General features: G+C 33.1%; 1 protein-coding gene across 1 annotated transcript in view; it reads left to right on the top strand.

Moving 5' to 3' along the window:
* The first annotated feature begins 2,495 nt into the window (after positions 1 to 2,495).
* The window catches only part of RGS18 (regulator of G protein signaling 18), a 19,865-nt gene continuing 5,798 nt past the window's right edge, over positions 2,496 to 16,562 (top strand). The window contains exons 1-3 of the mRNA XM_006728431.3: positions 2,496 to 2,886; positions 3,587 to 3,688; positions 4,712 to 4,773. Coding sequence (XP_006728494.1) covers positions 2,768 to 2,886; positions 3,587 to 3,688; positions 4,712 to 4,773 — 283 coding nt within the window. The 5' untranslated portion in view covers positions 2,496 to 2,767. The remainder of the gene's footprint in view (positions 2,887 to 3,586; positions 3,689 to 4,711; positions 4,774 to 16,562) is intronic.

Raw genomic sequence — 16,562 nt, 5'->3', positions numbered from 1 at the left:
CACTTGTTGGGTCCCTGCTGGAGGAGAGGTGGCCCAACTGTGCCACAGATCACTGTTTATGGCAACCCTGAGCTGAGAGCCCACTCCTCTGCTCCCTCTCTGCAGCCGGCTTCCCTGCTCCAATACCTGGGAGCTCTGCTGCACTCAGGCACCCCTGGTCTTTCTGTGACCCCAAGGGTCCTGAGACCACACTGTCCCAGCGAGGGTTCCACCCCCCGCTTAGCCACTGGAGCGATGTCCCTCAGTGGAGCCGACTTCTAAAGATTCCAATTTTGTGCTCTGCTGCCCTATCACTTGCCGGTAGCTGGCTGAGGAGGCTCCCTCCCCCCACAGTCTATCTTCCCAAATGTCACCTCAGATTCACTTCTCCACACATCCTACCTTCCAGAAAGTGGCCACTTTTCTGTTTAGAGAGTTGCTGCTATTCTTTTCTTCGATCTCCTGTTGAGTTTGTAGGTGTTCAGAATGGTCTGATAGCAGCTATCTAGCTGAATTCCTGGAACCAGACCAAAATTAGGTCTCCTACTCCTCCACCATCTTGCTCCTCCCCCCATTTCTTTTTCACACCATTATACAGGCCTTTATTGCAGTTTCCTTGTGTCCATATTTTCACAATATATCTCTCCATAGTTCTATCAGCTTGTAGATAGCACATCTTGCACACAATTTCAACCAATCTTATGAAAAGCATCAGTAAGTTTCTGTCTCTCCTCTGGATATGGTACTTCAAATATAGTCTTTTTACAGTCAATTTTTAGCCAAGGTGAATTTAAAAATACGTTCAGAGTGAAAGTTATAGAATCAGAAGGGAGTGTGTATAAATATACACTAAATATTCTTTAGGGGTGCCTGGGTGGCTCAGTTGTTGAACATCTGCCTTCAGCTCAGGTCATGGTCCCAGGGTCCTGGGATCCAGCCCCACATCGGGCTCCCTGCTCAGCGGGAAACCAGCTTCTCCCTCCCCAACTCCTCCTGCTTATGTTCTCTCTCTCGCTGTGTCTCTCTCTGTCAAGTCAATGAATAAAATCTTTAAAATATATATATATAAATAAATAAATATTCTTTGATTTCAATTCTGCAAATGTTTTGAGCTCCTAGGTGGTATCCCTGACAACTATTTTCTTGAAATCAATAACTGGAGCAGGCTAAAAATAAGACAGGTTTCCTTTACATTTGTTAACTTGTTTTTCAATATATACAATTTTAGTGGAATTAAAGTATTCACTCCTGCAGATCAAAGGCTCTTTTAGAAAGACTAAATAACATGCTCCTGGTTATCGAAGGCTCTGATAATTCCAGATCTTTTATTCTACTGGTCTCCCAGAATTTGCAAGAATAAATCACTTAATATCTATCATTCTTGGTTTCCTTTTCTACAAAATGTGAGTTATGGACTACATCAATATTTCTTAGATATTAGAGTTGTCAAGAAACAGTAAAAGAAGCAGAGGTTGAACCAAATTTGAATTGCCATTTCTTTTTCAATAAGAACATAAAATAACAAACATACAAACTGCTGTCTCTAGTTAAAATCTTTCCTCAAAAAGAACATTTTAACAATAAAAAAAATAGAAAGGCAAATTCAAAATAAGGACTTCCTTCATATTAAAATATGTGTAGTTTAATAAGAAAATTTACAGGGCACCTGGGTGGCTCAGTCGGTTGGGTCTGACTCTTGATTTCAGCTCAGGTCATAATCTCAGGGTCCTGGGATGGAGCTCGAGGACGGGTCTGAAGGAGTCTGAGGATTCTCTCTCTCCCTCTCCTTCTGCCCCGCCCCACCTCCAGCTCACATGCACTCTCTCTCTCAAATAAATAAATCTTAAAAAAAAAAGAAAAAATTTACATATTATCTTTTTTCCCCATTTTCACCATGGACTGATAAAAATTTCGTAAATGTCTAAAATCATTCTATGAATCTGTGCTTAAAAAGTATTGAATGAAATGCTTTCTACTGTCTCTTTCAACTATAAAACTCCCTCTATATTCTTACTTTGATACAATATGTTAAGCAAATGTAATTTACATTACATAGCATTATGTCAATTAAATGTAACTTACTTAATTCAATGTACTTAAAATAAGTAAAAAAAAAATTAAGAACAATGGAAAATATCTCCTAGCATTCAATGTACTACTTCACCACAACATATTTTAATACACACTATACACGTTTAAAAACTTTTTTGGGGCACCTGGGTGGCTCAGTCAGTAAAGTGTCTGTCTTTGCCTCAGGTCATGATCCCAGGGTCCTGGGTTAAAGCCCTGTGACCAGCTCCCAGCTCAGTGGTGAGTCTGCTTCTCCCTCTCCCTTTGCCCCTCCCCCTGCTCATGCTTGCTCTCTCTGTGTCTCTCTATCAAATAAATAAATAAAATCTTAAAAAAAAAAAAAGAAAACTTTTTAAAAATTTCCTGTGGGAAATGACAGTGTCATTTGGGTCTATTAAAGCATCATTCTGGTTGCACAAACTAGAAAGAGAAGTTGCACTGTGGTAATACTCGTCTTTATCTTAGAGACCAAGAGTCATTTTGCAAATTTGTAATATCATTTCCCTAAACAACTCAAGACCAAACTGTACTTCGGTTCCTCAGTTCTACTTTTTTGTGGAGACAGAAACACAGCTCTTGACTCCATTTTTACTTTATTTTTTTAAGCACTGCTGACAGAGTTAAGATAACTTTTTATTGTACCATGTATAACTATGAAATAGCATTAACAGGTGAAGGATGTAACAAATTAGACATCTCTTCATTTTAGAGAGAGAAGATGGAAACATCATTAGTTTTCTTTCCTCAATTAAATATGTGCGAATCAAAAGAAAAAACTTTTTTCAAATTAATACATGGTTCAGGAAAAGAAGAAACAAGCAAAGAAGCCAAAATCAGGTAAAATCATAATTTTTAAAATTGGTTTTATACTTTTAAAAACATGATTAATGTTGAATATTTGTTAACACTTTTTTAAAAATATCTGGTTGAAACTATATTGAATGTAGTGTTACAACTGGGGAAAAATGTCTCTTTGTTTATTAGGAGTAAATACCTGTTAAATCTCAAGTGTTTTTATTTATTTTTTTAAGATTTTATTTATTTATTTGAGGGAGAGAGAAAGAGCTTGAGGAGGAAGAGGGGCAGAAGGAGGGGCAGAGGGAGAAGTAGACCCCCCCCCCCCGAGCAGAGAGCCTGATGCAGGGCTCGATCCTAGGACACTGAGATCATGACCTGAGCCCAAGACAGATGCTTAACCAACTGAGCCACCCAGGCACCCCTAAAGTGTTTTTATTTTTGAAAAAGTGCAACAATTTAACCACACAGAACAACTAGTGACAATCTTAATTGAAATATAATCTCAAATACATTAAAATCACTGAGGGAAAAAACAAAATATATTTCACATATGCTATCCTAATTCCTCCCCAAATTGAATGAAATTCACTAGGAAAACCATTGTGAGTGTGGGGGGGGTGGATGGTGGGTGAGAAGGGATGTTCAGGTGATGACCAATCCCAAATTTGTTTAACACTCAGAAGGAAAGATTTTAATTGTCATCCAAATTGTCCTGAAGCTAATGCCTTTTCATTTTCAGAGCTAAGGAAAAAAGAAATAGGTTAAGTCTTCTCGTGCAGAAACCTGAGTTTCATGAAGAAACCCACTCCAGTAAATCTGGGCACTTGGCCAAAGAAACAAGGTGAATAACTTTTAATTATTTGAGGGAAGATTTTCTTATTCTATCATTAAAGGTTTAAAAAAGAGGAAATTAGGAATTTCCATTTTATTGGAAATTACACAGTAATATAAGGAAGGTTAGAGATCTCATTTCAAAAAACTAGGAATATTCCATAAAATTAAACTACTTTAATACCTTGAATTAAATAACCTTATAAAAATTTAAAAGTGCTCTTTTAAAGTTATATACCTGTCAATTTTAAATGATGTATTTTGTTCCTTATAAACTGATGAAATACTCATTAATTTAAGAGTTTCACAATATAATATTGTCATAGAGGAGAGCTATTCATCTCTTCCCTTAGTAGTTTGAAAAAAATGCCTGTAAGTATAAAAGCAAAAAAGCACGAAAAGGGATGTTTTGTCATTTTTAGCCATTTCTTTAATTCAAAGAGAAAATGAAGTGGCCTTATATAGTAGTATAATACAGATTTGTCCAAAAATGAAATATGACCAATAAAAGGTCCAAGACAAATATATTCAACCTTGTAAATTATAACTGTAATATATTTGTTGTATTGCAACTTTTTAAATATATTTCTTATCCCTTTAGAACCTCATTAGCCAAACTTCCTCTATCTGTTTAAAAAAAAATTGCTGTGTATTGTGGTAAGAGCTTCAAGGAAATTGCAGTTAAAAAAGAGTTTGGCTAAAAGTCACTGTCAGTTTAGGTTCTTCTATTTGCTGAATTAAACTGGATATGCAGAGATGAATAAATTGTTTTCTCAAGAAAAAAAAAGATAATGACCTGATTTCTTTAATATTTAATATTTATATGCTATTTTAACATATTGTTTGGTAGGCAAAATCAATAAAAAATTTGACCAATGTTTTTGAAGTTTCCAATGTAAATACAACTTTCATTACATAATAATAAAAGAAGAAACCCTATAACTGAAAAGAGCAGTATTAAAGAGTATGTTAGAGCAGATCTAGAAACAGTCTTTCTGCATACTCCATTACAAACATTCTGTCTCTTGAACAGAGTCTCCCCTGAAGAAGCAGTGATATGGGGTGAATCATTTGACAAACTGCTTTCCCATAAAGGTTAGTGGTGTTTTTCCCAAATGCTTTACATCTTAATGGAAAATTACGCAAAGTATGCACATAACTATATAAAACAGGCTGTCATAAAAATGTAGTCTGGTAATTTACAGCAATCTGTGTTTCTGATCAAGAGAAATAACTAAATAGTAGAATAGTCAACAAATGGAAAATGTTTTTTAAATATTCTGATTTTACTAAAAAATATTTATTGTGGCTGAAATATTACCTCTTTGTGCTGTGATTAATAGTTTCAAATTTTTTAATTTATTGATTTTTTTTTAATGAGATCCTTGGTTTTTAAATACCTGATTACCCATGTTATTTTTATTGTTAAGTGATCTAAAATTTAAAGTAGTTCTTTTATTGGAAATTCAGGTAACCCTCATGAAAATACTTTTTTTTTCAAATTTTGTAAATATTTCACTCTTCATATCAATCCTCTATTTTTAAAGCAGAATTTTGTAGAAGAGTTGTGAATCAGATGGATATTTAAGATGGAGCTTTGTAGGTGAGGTGGAAGGTGAGGACAAATATTGAGTCCCTGTTTGACTATTCAACACTAATAAAGCATGAGTCAGAGGACAGACTGCCTACATTGTTACTCTTTTTTTTTTTTTTAATTTGACGGTTTATTATAAGGAAGCAAATGTCTTTTCATCTGTGGATGCTCAAACTCAGCACATCACCTGATAAATATTAAGTGCTCAAATAATATAACCAAATTTGTTTGTAGGAAAAGGTTAGCCCACTGTTCCTTTGAGATCGGAGTTCTATGGCTGTATAATCTTAGTTAAGCTTCCTAATTTCTCTGACTTTCAGCTTCTTCAACTGTAAATGGAGATAACAATGTCTTTAGCTCCAATAGGAATGGATTTCTCTCAGGATTAAATGAGATAATGAATAAGAAACCAATAACTGACACTACACAAATGTAAATTGTTACTTCTATTATGAAAAATAATAATTATCAACCATAAATTTCGTAATCTTTTTCTATTTTCCAGTTTATTCCCAACTGGGTAAAATCACTTACAGGGTGAAATTTCAATTAAAAGAAAGATATAGGCTGTATTTATTTATTGAACTTAATAAATTGGTACATAATAATTTCATCATACTCTCACAACCCACACAGAGAGAAGAAAGATTCAGCAAGGGTAATTAGTCCTACAGAAAATTTTCCCCTGGCATTCTGTAATCATTGTGTTTTACAAGTAGTCAAAACTAAATGGAAAAAATTAAATCTGCTGCTCTCTCTCTTTTCTCTGCTGGTGGAAATATTAAAGAGCTGTAAAATAGCAGTAATTTGAATCAAGAGAGTTCAACGTGATAAGGGAAGTCAGCACTGATCCACTTGGACATTATTATCATTGCTCTTGATCAAAGTGCTAATTAAATTATATTGAATTCACAAAAAATTATGTTACTAGTATTCTTTTAATCAATCCCCCCAAAATCCAATTATTTTTAATTGCAAAGCTTATTATAATATTAAATTATAAAGCTTAAAATAATCAGCTAAAAACATCTTTTGGTTGCAATGGTTAAATTCAGCTCATTTCTACTGTCTTGACTCCAGGCAAACAAAATAAAAAGAAGGAAAGATCTTATACTCATTAGTACACATACACACACATACACATGCACGCACTTCAAGAAAGACCTTACTCTATCAAATTTTACAGAATTCCCCTTTGGTTAAATGAGTAAGTTTCTCAAATTCTGTATGTCATGTCTATATAAAGGAAAAGGAAATTATATTAAATTTAGTCAAATGGGAAATCAAACAAAATACAAATCAAAATACAATAGAAATTTGAGTATTTAGTTTGACAAAAATGGCTGATATTAAAAGCAGTCTGTGCTGATTATTAGCATCTTTAGAAATGGAGCCACAGAATAGATGGTTCTTACTCTAGATTTTAGGGGTTTAATCAAAATTCACTAGCTGGACAAGGAGAGAAACCATCCAAGTGGAGAGCCAACATAGGCATGGGGCATTAACCAATGCAATTTATTTAGGGAACTAAAAATAAAGTAATTCTCTGTTGAGAAACAATTTGAAAAAGGAAGAGTGGCTTAGGGTGACAGACAGTAGACAGATGAGACTAAAACAGAAAGAGCATGGTTTTTGCTGTATTTCACAGAAGTGACAGAATCCATGGAGTGTTTTGATAATCCCGCTATTTTATCTAAATTTCGTTCTTCAAATGTAGTTTAAACTCTTTTAAAAATTAAAAAAACACACAGAAGATAAAATCCAAGAAAATCTAAACAAAGTATGGACTTTAGTTAATAAAAGTGTATCAGTATTTGTTTATCAATTATAACATATGTACTTTGCCAATATGAGATGTTAATAATAGGAGGAACCTTGGTTGTGGGATATAAGAAAACTGCACTATCTTCATAACTTTTCCATAAATCTGAATCTATTCTAAAATAAAATGTTCCTCTTATTTCTATACAGATATTAGGATACATTTTTTCCACCATCCCTGTTTATTGACAAATTTGTCTGAAATTGTGAAATGAATCATAAAAATTTATAATTTAACTACACATATAAAAAGCAATAATTTCTAAATGCTATTTAATAGAAACAAAAATTATGAATTAAAAAACCAATATCAGATTATCTGTGATTCACTGATTGACTTTATTAAAGTAAATGCTATCAATACAAAGTTAGCAAATCAATTCTAATAATATTATATGTATATGTATATTGCACTTACACATATATGTGTGTGTTTGTATACATATATGTATATGGTTTCACATAAGGTATCTTTGAAAGTAAAATAATGCTGCTCAATATGTTTGAAAATAATTAATTAATTTAAAAAATGCTATATAACTTGCAATGTATTGTGTAACCTTTCAAAAATTGTTAAAAGAGATTATATAGATGTGTGCAAGATTTCAACAGGCAGAAGAAAAAATAATTCCTGAGCTGAGAAAAAGGCAGGAAAATGGCTAGAGAAATAAGAGATTTCAGTACAACTTGGAAAAGCAACCAGTTCCCTTTCACTGGGGCAGAGTAGTGAACAAACACATTGGAAAGTCGAGTTGGGGACAAACTTTGGAAGAGTTTGTTAGAAAACTGATGGACAGAAAAGTAGAATTCTATCCATGTAATATGGACTACCTACAAGATTGATACAAATATAAAAGCTAACCTCAAGGTAAGGGCTATTTTGGAAAGAAAACAGATGAACTTGGTGACTGATTGAATGTGTGTATTGTAAAGTGAGATGATGAAGAGATAGAAGATGAAGAAAAAGGATGAGCCAAAGATCTCTAGATTTTATTCCATATTAATAGGAAGATGACAGTGCCTTTTACAGACGAGAAAAAGATGTGGGAGAACAAGATTTGTGAGAAGGTAACAGGTCAGAGTTTGAACTTATTTAGTTGCTGGTAAACTTTATCAGAAGTTTTGCAGGGTTTTATAGGCACACATGTAGAATATGGAAGAGTGATTGATTGTAATTAGAGATTTTTCTAACCATCACATCTTCAATCAGTAAAAGATGTGAAAGAGGATGTTATTTTCCTGCAGGGAGTCTCTATCGATAAGAAAATCTTCCAACTACTACATAACTGTGCATTTTCCAGTCATGGCAAATAATTCCAATATTTTTTACCCTTTCATTAATGAATATTTGCTTGGACTTTTTTTGCACCCTGTATTGTGGTTCTACTAAACTTAATTCTGAGAATAATTCATAATAGATGAGAGAAGTAGAATATGTAAGTCATGGCACCCCCTTGCTTTAAAAAGATAAACTGATTATACTGTGGAAGATACTTACTACTGACTTTGAATAAAGGCTGCAAGGAAATGATACTTCACTTTTGCAGAAGGAAATGAGTGCTTCTCCTTACACTTTTTATGTTGTGGCTTTTCAACTTCCCTTCCCAATTTTCAGTTACTGATTTTCTGCAAGATAAGGGATTCCAGTCTTCTGCAAAGTTAAATTTCTGAATCAGTCTGACCCATAACAAACACTCAATTTCTTAATCTGTCTCAGGATAAAAGTAAGTAAAATCCAGTCTAAATTATAAATGGATCACATAAATACATCATTATTGCAAAAGTAACCACAACATTCTGTGTCAGGTCAAGAGCTATGACATAGCCAAATATTTAAGGGGAAAACATGCAACCTAGTAATACTGTACTTGAGTTTCCAACCTGAGAGTTTCTTGACTTTTTGTTTCATTTGGTTTCTTGGCATCAGAAGAATTCTCCAACAGATGCCAGAGTTTCAACTTAGAAACATGCAATCACAGGCGTTTCATATTTGTATGACACATTGAGCCAGCTTCTTCCAGTGTGGATTCTAATCGCAGGTTCTATCAAGCACTTTCGGCAGCTGCATTCACCACTGCTGCCTTCTAAAAGACTGTTTGGTAAGTTAATCCTTCTGTGTGCAGAACGGTTCCATTGTGACCTGACTTAATGTAGCTGCCCAAAGTGAGCAAGAGAAACAGGAAGTAACTAATGTGCTGGGATAATCTTGCACAATATTGCATATTACTTTTTAAAAAATAACTTACTTAAACTTTTAAATAAATGAACTACTTTCTCATTCATTATTAATCCATTTCCTGAATCAGTATTTATTCTTCTTTATTATATTCATATTATGCCAATGGAATCCATTCACTTTGATTAACCCATCATCAGCACTTTTAGCACATAGCACTTTTTCTAATATTAGTGCTGGGACTTCATTCTGAATGTCTGTATCAAACTCAAGACTAATCATGGTAACAAAGGCCTTTTGCATGATATTCCAGAGCACAATGGCTGGCACAGAGTTGACACTCATATTTTGTGAATTAGTAAAGGGCTATATATTAAGAAACATTTATGTTATTTTTTTTGAAAGATTTCTATTTGAATTCCATGCAAATTGATTTTCCTCCGCTGATCCAAACAGAATAAATAATTCCCACAAGTGTCCTTTGTTAGTCCTTGGTATATAAATGCCTGTCTTGCCCACCCATTGACCTTCATACTCCTCAGCAGTAGGGACTTTGTTGTTTTACGGCAGCTTATAACTTTGAACAAAATACATCTGGGTTCAAACTTCTGCACTGTATTTTACCAGCTGTAAATTTAGGGCAACTTAACCCTTTCTTTGAACCTCAACTTCTTCATCTGTAAAAATGGATTACTCCAATAGGGTTGACATGAAAACTAAATGGAGCTGTGCCAATAAAAGGCATATAGCAATGTGCCAAAAACTTAGCAAACACCTAAAACTTCTATTATAATTAATATTACTGCATTTTCAGTATATAATATAGTCCTCATGTTCATACTAGGTGTTTTATAAATAAAAGATAGGTGAAGAAAGTTATTTTTAATATGTAACATTTTCAGTTGCCTGGCATATGGATGATTCATTTTAGATGTTTAGCGCAAAACACTTTTTTATAATGGAGATCTATTAATAGGAAAAGTAATGGTCATATTCTCCCAAAATTGTGACGTTTATTAACTCACTTTAGGAATAATTTGGCATGTAAAAACTGATCAATCATACTTATACATGACATATGGGTAGAAGAAGTTGAAACCAGAAAAGTTTTTTCTACATTGACCATGGGGTCAATGTAAGTTTATTCACAGACTCAATAATGCTTGTACTTAATTTCCTATTTCCAAACTAGGTTTAACCTGGAACAGACTATTGTCTCATTGCAAGATTGCAGGCATTTTATTTTGACTCTGAAATATATACATATTTAGGTATTTGAGGAAAATCTGTGCATCAAAATGCTCCAAAAAATCATTACCCATTTATCTTTCCCTTCTACATTTGGAGAAAAGCACACTATGCAGCGTTAAGAAATAAATCTTGAAAAATCAAACACTAAATGAGCTAAAAAATAAAAGTTGTTAAATATCCTACATTGATCATCCTTCCTTATTCTCAGAGTTTGTAGACTCATTCAGGAACTGCTTAGCACTAAGACCTCTTTAAAAAGGTTGTACTTAACCAGTAATTATCTTATTAGCATCTAATGACTATAGACAAATTCTGACTTGTCAGTCTTAAATGATAGTTTCTCAAATTCTTGTAAGCCTGACCTTTGCTTGTCTTCCTAGTTTCTTTACAAACATTTAACCACTAACACCTGGTGCTCAGGGTTAATTTACGGAGAAAAAAAAAATCTCCCCTTATTCCAGTGAAAACACCAATTCCAGTGAAAACGCCAATTCTATCCCCTGCCAAAAGCAGTTGGATAGAGCTGCATGATTCTTTTGTCATGGTAGTGGCTAAAGTCATCCCATATTCAATATTTTGGATATGTCTATAGGTTGTCATGTTATTTCCTGTTCCTGTATCTCTAATATATTTTTAAAAATTTCTTAAAACATAAAAAAAAATTGTGCTTCATGACAAAGAGGACAAGTTCTATATATAGGAGAAATAAATGGTGAAATGCAAAACATAGTTTGAGGATTGTATTAGTTTCCCCTTGCTGCTGTAACAAATTACCATAACTTTAGTGACTTAAAACAACACAAATCTATCTTACAGTTCTGTAGATCAGAAGTACAGTATGGGTCTTATCGGGGAAAAAAAAATAAGGTATGGTTAGGCTGTTGTCCCTTCTGGAGGGTCTAGGGGAGAATCCCTTTCCTACCCATTCAGGGTTTAGCAGAATTCAGTTCTTTGCAGTTTTGGACCAAGGTCTCCATTGTCTTGCTGGCTCTAAACTCATGACTATTTACACCTTCTAGAAGCCACCACATTTTTTGGCTCATGACCATCTTCTTCCATCTTCAAGATAAGTAACAGTCATTCTCATGTTGTATCTCTCTGACCCACTCTTTTGCCTTCCTCTTCCACTTTTAAGGACTCATGTGCTTAGACTGGATTAGATTATTCACCTAGATGATCCAGAATACTTTCCCCATTTTATGGTGCTTAACCATACCCACATCTGCAAAGCTCCTTTTTTCCATGTAAGGTAACATATTCACAGGTTTTGGGAATTAGGACATGGACATCTTTGGAGGACTGTTACTATGCCTACCACAGAAAATGTTGCCTTCTTAAGAAAGATACACTTCTACAACTTGTTTTGTTTGTTTGTTTGAAAAGTGAGATCTGGGAAAATTGAACTTATCTGAAACTCAGTTTCCTCATCTATGAAAATGAATATAGGACATATTCCTAGCATCTGTTGTAAAGATTGAATGTGGTAGTGCATATAAGCAGCACTTAGCCCTCAGAATATCTAAACATGTTATAAATGCAAAATCTCTCAATTTCCATAATTCTACCAATAGAGATTCATTCTTCTTGCTTCACTCTGTATGGAATTTTTTATATTAGAAGCCATCACTGACCATAAGGAATCATTCTAGAGAGTAGTAAATATGGGACACCTGGGTGGCTCAATGGGGTAAGGGGCTATCTTCAACTCAGGTCATGATCTCAGGGTCCTGGGATCAAGTCCTGCATTGGGCTCCTTGCTCAGTGGGGAACCTGCTTCTCCCTCTGCCTGCCTCTCCCCCTGCTTGTGCTCTCTCTCTCTCTGACAAATAAAAAATAAAATCTTAACAAAACAAAACAAGAGAGTAGTGAATATAAGAAATGAATATAAGTAAAAATGAGTTGAGGAAAGAAAGCTATCGTTTTATTTCACAATTCTTTTAACCATAATGTTAGAATGTTTGCTTCTCCTTTCATACATTGCTAAATTTAAGTCTTTAAGTCTTTTTGTTCAGAATCTTTGCATCTCTGATCATGATGGATATTGGTCTGTAGTTTTCTTTTTCTGTCTTTCTTAATATTTTATTTATTTCTGGGGAGGAAGCAGTGTCAGGTTTTGGTATTAAAATGATGTGGAAAGTATTCATCCCTCCACTGTTTTCTGGAAGGAGTTATATAAGATTAGAATACTTTTTCTTAAGTGTTTGATAAAATTCACCAAATCTGGACCCAAAATTTTTAGGGGGAGGGGAGAATATTTTTATTATAAAGTCTGTATTAATCAGATTACGGCTGTCAGATTTTTCACTGCTTCAATGTCATTTGGGGTAGGATTTTTTTTTTTTTAACAGTTTTCCTATTTTATTTAAGTTACATTTATTGGTGTAAAGTTGTTTGTAATTTTATTATCTTTGTGATATCTGTCAGAGATGTGGTAATATTCCTGATTTGCTTTATACTATGAAACAACCTTGCTCAAGCTTGCTAGAGGTTCTATTTATTAATGTTTTCAATGGACCAACTTTTTGTTTTTGCTAATTTCCTCTATGCTTTGTTTTCTTTCATATAGATTTCTTCTCTCTTTTTATTATTTTTCCCTTCTATTTATTGTGGCTTTAATTTGTTCTTATTTTCAAGCTTCTTAAGGTAGAAACTTATATCTTGATTTTATGCCCTTCTTTTTTTACTAGTATGCTTTACATGCAATGAATTTCCCTCTAAATACTGTTTAAACTGTACTCCTCTAATTTTGGTGTGCTGTATTTTCCTTATAATCCAATTGTAAATATATCATAAATTCTCTTGTAATTCCTTATTTGACCTATGAATGTATGTGTGTTATTTTATTTCCAAATAGTTGGAAGCTTTTATAGCTATGTTACTAGTATTAATTTTTTATTAAAACCCTTGTGGGCAGAGGACATACTCTATAAGATATCATTCTTTTGAAGTTTAGATTTATTTTACATCCTACCTACCATGAGTCTATCTTGGATAATCTTCCTTGTGCTTTTGAAAAGGTGTTGGATAGTGTTTTATAATTATCAATTAGGTCAACTTGATTAATAATTTTAAGTTTTATATAACCTTATTAATATTCTGTCTACATGTTCTATAAATTTATAAGTGAACAGAATTAAAATCTACAACTGTAATTGTAAAATTTTCTACTTCTTTCAGTTCTGCCAGTTTGCTTCTCATATTTTAGAGCTCTGCAACTAAGTCCATATATATTTAGGATTATTATTTACTAGTAATAGTTGGCCACTTTATAATTATGAAATGGAAATACTCTCTATTTTGAAGTCACTTTGTCAGGCCACATCAGATTGTTTTTATACAGATGCTAAATACCTATGTTGTGTACCATTTTCATTTTTTTATTTCACCTTCTTAATATTTTATTTTTAACATGTGTCTCTTGTAGCCAATATATAGTCTAATTTTAATTTTGAGTGCAGTCTGATGATCTCTGACCTTTAATTGGAGTATTTAGTCCATTTAAATGTAATGTCATCATTGATATAAATTAGATGTAGTTAACATCTTATTTTCTGGTTGTCCCATAATTTTGTTATTGTTATTCTTTACCTCCTTTCCTTTTCCTCAGATTAAATAATTTCTATTCAACTCTCTTCTCATTGACTCACCCTTTCTTATGTAGTCTTTAATTTGTTGTCATGCCCATTCAATGAATTTTTTACCCCAGGTATTTTCTATTCTAGTTCTAGACTTTCCATCTGATTGTTTCTATAGTTTCAGTTTCTCTGCTGAGTTTTTGCATCTATTCACTCATTATGTATTTTTTAACATTTATATTCTTCAACAAATTAAATAATAGCCTTTTTACTGTCCTTATATGCTATTTCAAATATTTTGGATAACTCATGGTCAGTTTCTATTGACTGCCTTTGTTATTGATAATGGGTCACATTAGACATTTCTTTGCATGCCTAATAAATTTTTATTGTATGTGAGCATAAAGGAAGATAGAGGAGTCTAGACTATGTTGTCTTCCTTTAAAGAGTTTTGGATTATTTTTCTGGCAATCCATTATATCCCCCATGGACCCATGGATCCTCTTTATTTTTTCCAGCCAGTTTGATCCTTTGAAACCAATCTTTTTCTGATTTGCCTCAATACTAGTATAAGGCCCTTGCTGTTAAGTGTAATGTTTGTAACAAAAACATAGACTTTGTTGAGCCACAGTTCCAAAGTTTGGTGGCAAATTAGACAAGAGTCTTCATCTCATGAATCTTAAAAAGTAACATGAGAAACACAAGTGAGCAAGCAACTGTAGCACAATGTTTTTAAGTACATGGAGCTTAGAGTGTGAAAAAGATAGTGGAAAGAGATGAAAGGCACTACTGGAAATTTTTAAAAAGTAAAGAAACATGATGAAGTCTGTATATAGAAAGATATTACTGACTAGAATGTGGATAATAAATTAAGAGGGTGTGGGAACAAGTAATGGAATCCAAGAGTAAGGGTCACTAATTAGAAGGTTGTTATAATAATCTATTTGAAAAATAATTCTGCTCAAAGTGAAATAAATTTTAAAAACCCACTTCTTTATGTTTTTCAATGGGTAAATAGTTAAATAGTGGTATATCATTATCTTACTTGTGATATTTTATTGGAGTTGACCCTTGAACAACTTGGGTTTGAACTGTATAGGTCTACTTACTCTTGGATTTTGTCAGTAAACACAGTACAGTACTATAAATGTGATTACCATTAGGTTTTAATCTAACATTTTCTCTTCCTTATGATTTTCTTAATAATAGTTTCTTTTACCTGGCTTACTTTATTGTAAGAATACTTTATACAATACACATAATATACAAAATATATGTTAATTGACTGATTATCTGTGAGGTTTCTGGTCAACAGTAAACTATTAGCAGTTAAGTTTTTGAGGAGTCAAAAGTTATAAGTAGATATTTGACTGCATGGAGTGGGGGGTTGGCACTGCTAACTCTTGCATGGTTCAACAACTCTATAGTTTTACAAGATGTTACATTGGTGGAAACTGGATAAAGAGTACATGGGATCTCTATTCTTTCCTACAGCAACATGTGAATTTATAATTTTCTCAAAATAAGGAAGTTTAATTTTAAAAATGTGTATAAGCCAAAAAAAAATAGAATATCATAAAAAGTTGAATGAGCACTAGTTTTAAAGTCAGTTTGTCTTAGGGATGAATTCTAACTCTGCCACATTCTATGTAAACTTTACCTGACTGAGCCTTAAATAAATGATAGTCCCTAAGACCATTAACATCATCACCAGCAAAACCCACAAAGTATAATACTATGTGCCAGTCACCATTTTAAGCACTTTGCATGCTTTAAAATTTTAATTCTCTCCTCTCTTGCTTTCTTCTCTCATGGTTTGATGGCTCTCTTTAGTGATATACTTGGATTCCTTTGTCTTTATTTTTTGCATATTTATTTTTGGTTTTTGATTTGTGGTTACCACTAGGTTTTCATCAAACATCTTATGCATATAACAGTCTATATTAAGTTGATGGCTGCTTGCATTTGAACCCATTCTTTACTCTTCTCCCAACCCTCCATGTTTTAGGTATTTGGTATCATACTTTACATCCTTTCAGTTTGTGAATCCCTTGACCAATTTTTATAGATATACTTAATTTTACTGTTTTTGTGCTTTCTAATTTTCTTATTCCTACTTATAGTCTTTCCTTTCCATTCAAAGAGCTCCTTTTAACATTTCTTGTAGGAATGGTTTAGTGGTCATGAATTCTTTTAATTTTTGTTTGTCTGGGAATCTCTTTATCTCTCCTATTCAGAATGATAACATTGCTGCATAGAGTATTCTTGGTTGCAGGTTTTTTTTGTTTTGTTTTGTTTTTTCTTTCAGCACTCTGAATATATCATGCCACTTTATTCTTTCTTGAAAAGTTTCTGCTGAAAAATCAACTGATAGACTTATGGGGTTTCCCTTGTATGTAACTGTTTTCTTTTCTCTAGCTGCTTTTATTTATTTATTTATTTATTTATTTATTTATTTATTTATTTA

Source organism: Leptonychotes weddellii, chromosome 6, assembly GCF_054177405.1.
Source record: "Leptonychotes weddellii isolate Sample4059 chromosome 6, ASM5417740v2, whole genome shotgun sequence".
Taxonomy (NCBI): Eukaryota; Metazoa; Chordata; class Mammalia; order Carnivora; family Phocidae; genus Leptonychotes; species Leptonychotes weddellii.
Note: the sequence above shows the minus strand (reverse complement) of the source record. Positions and strands in the feature narration are given on the sequence as shown.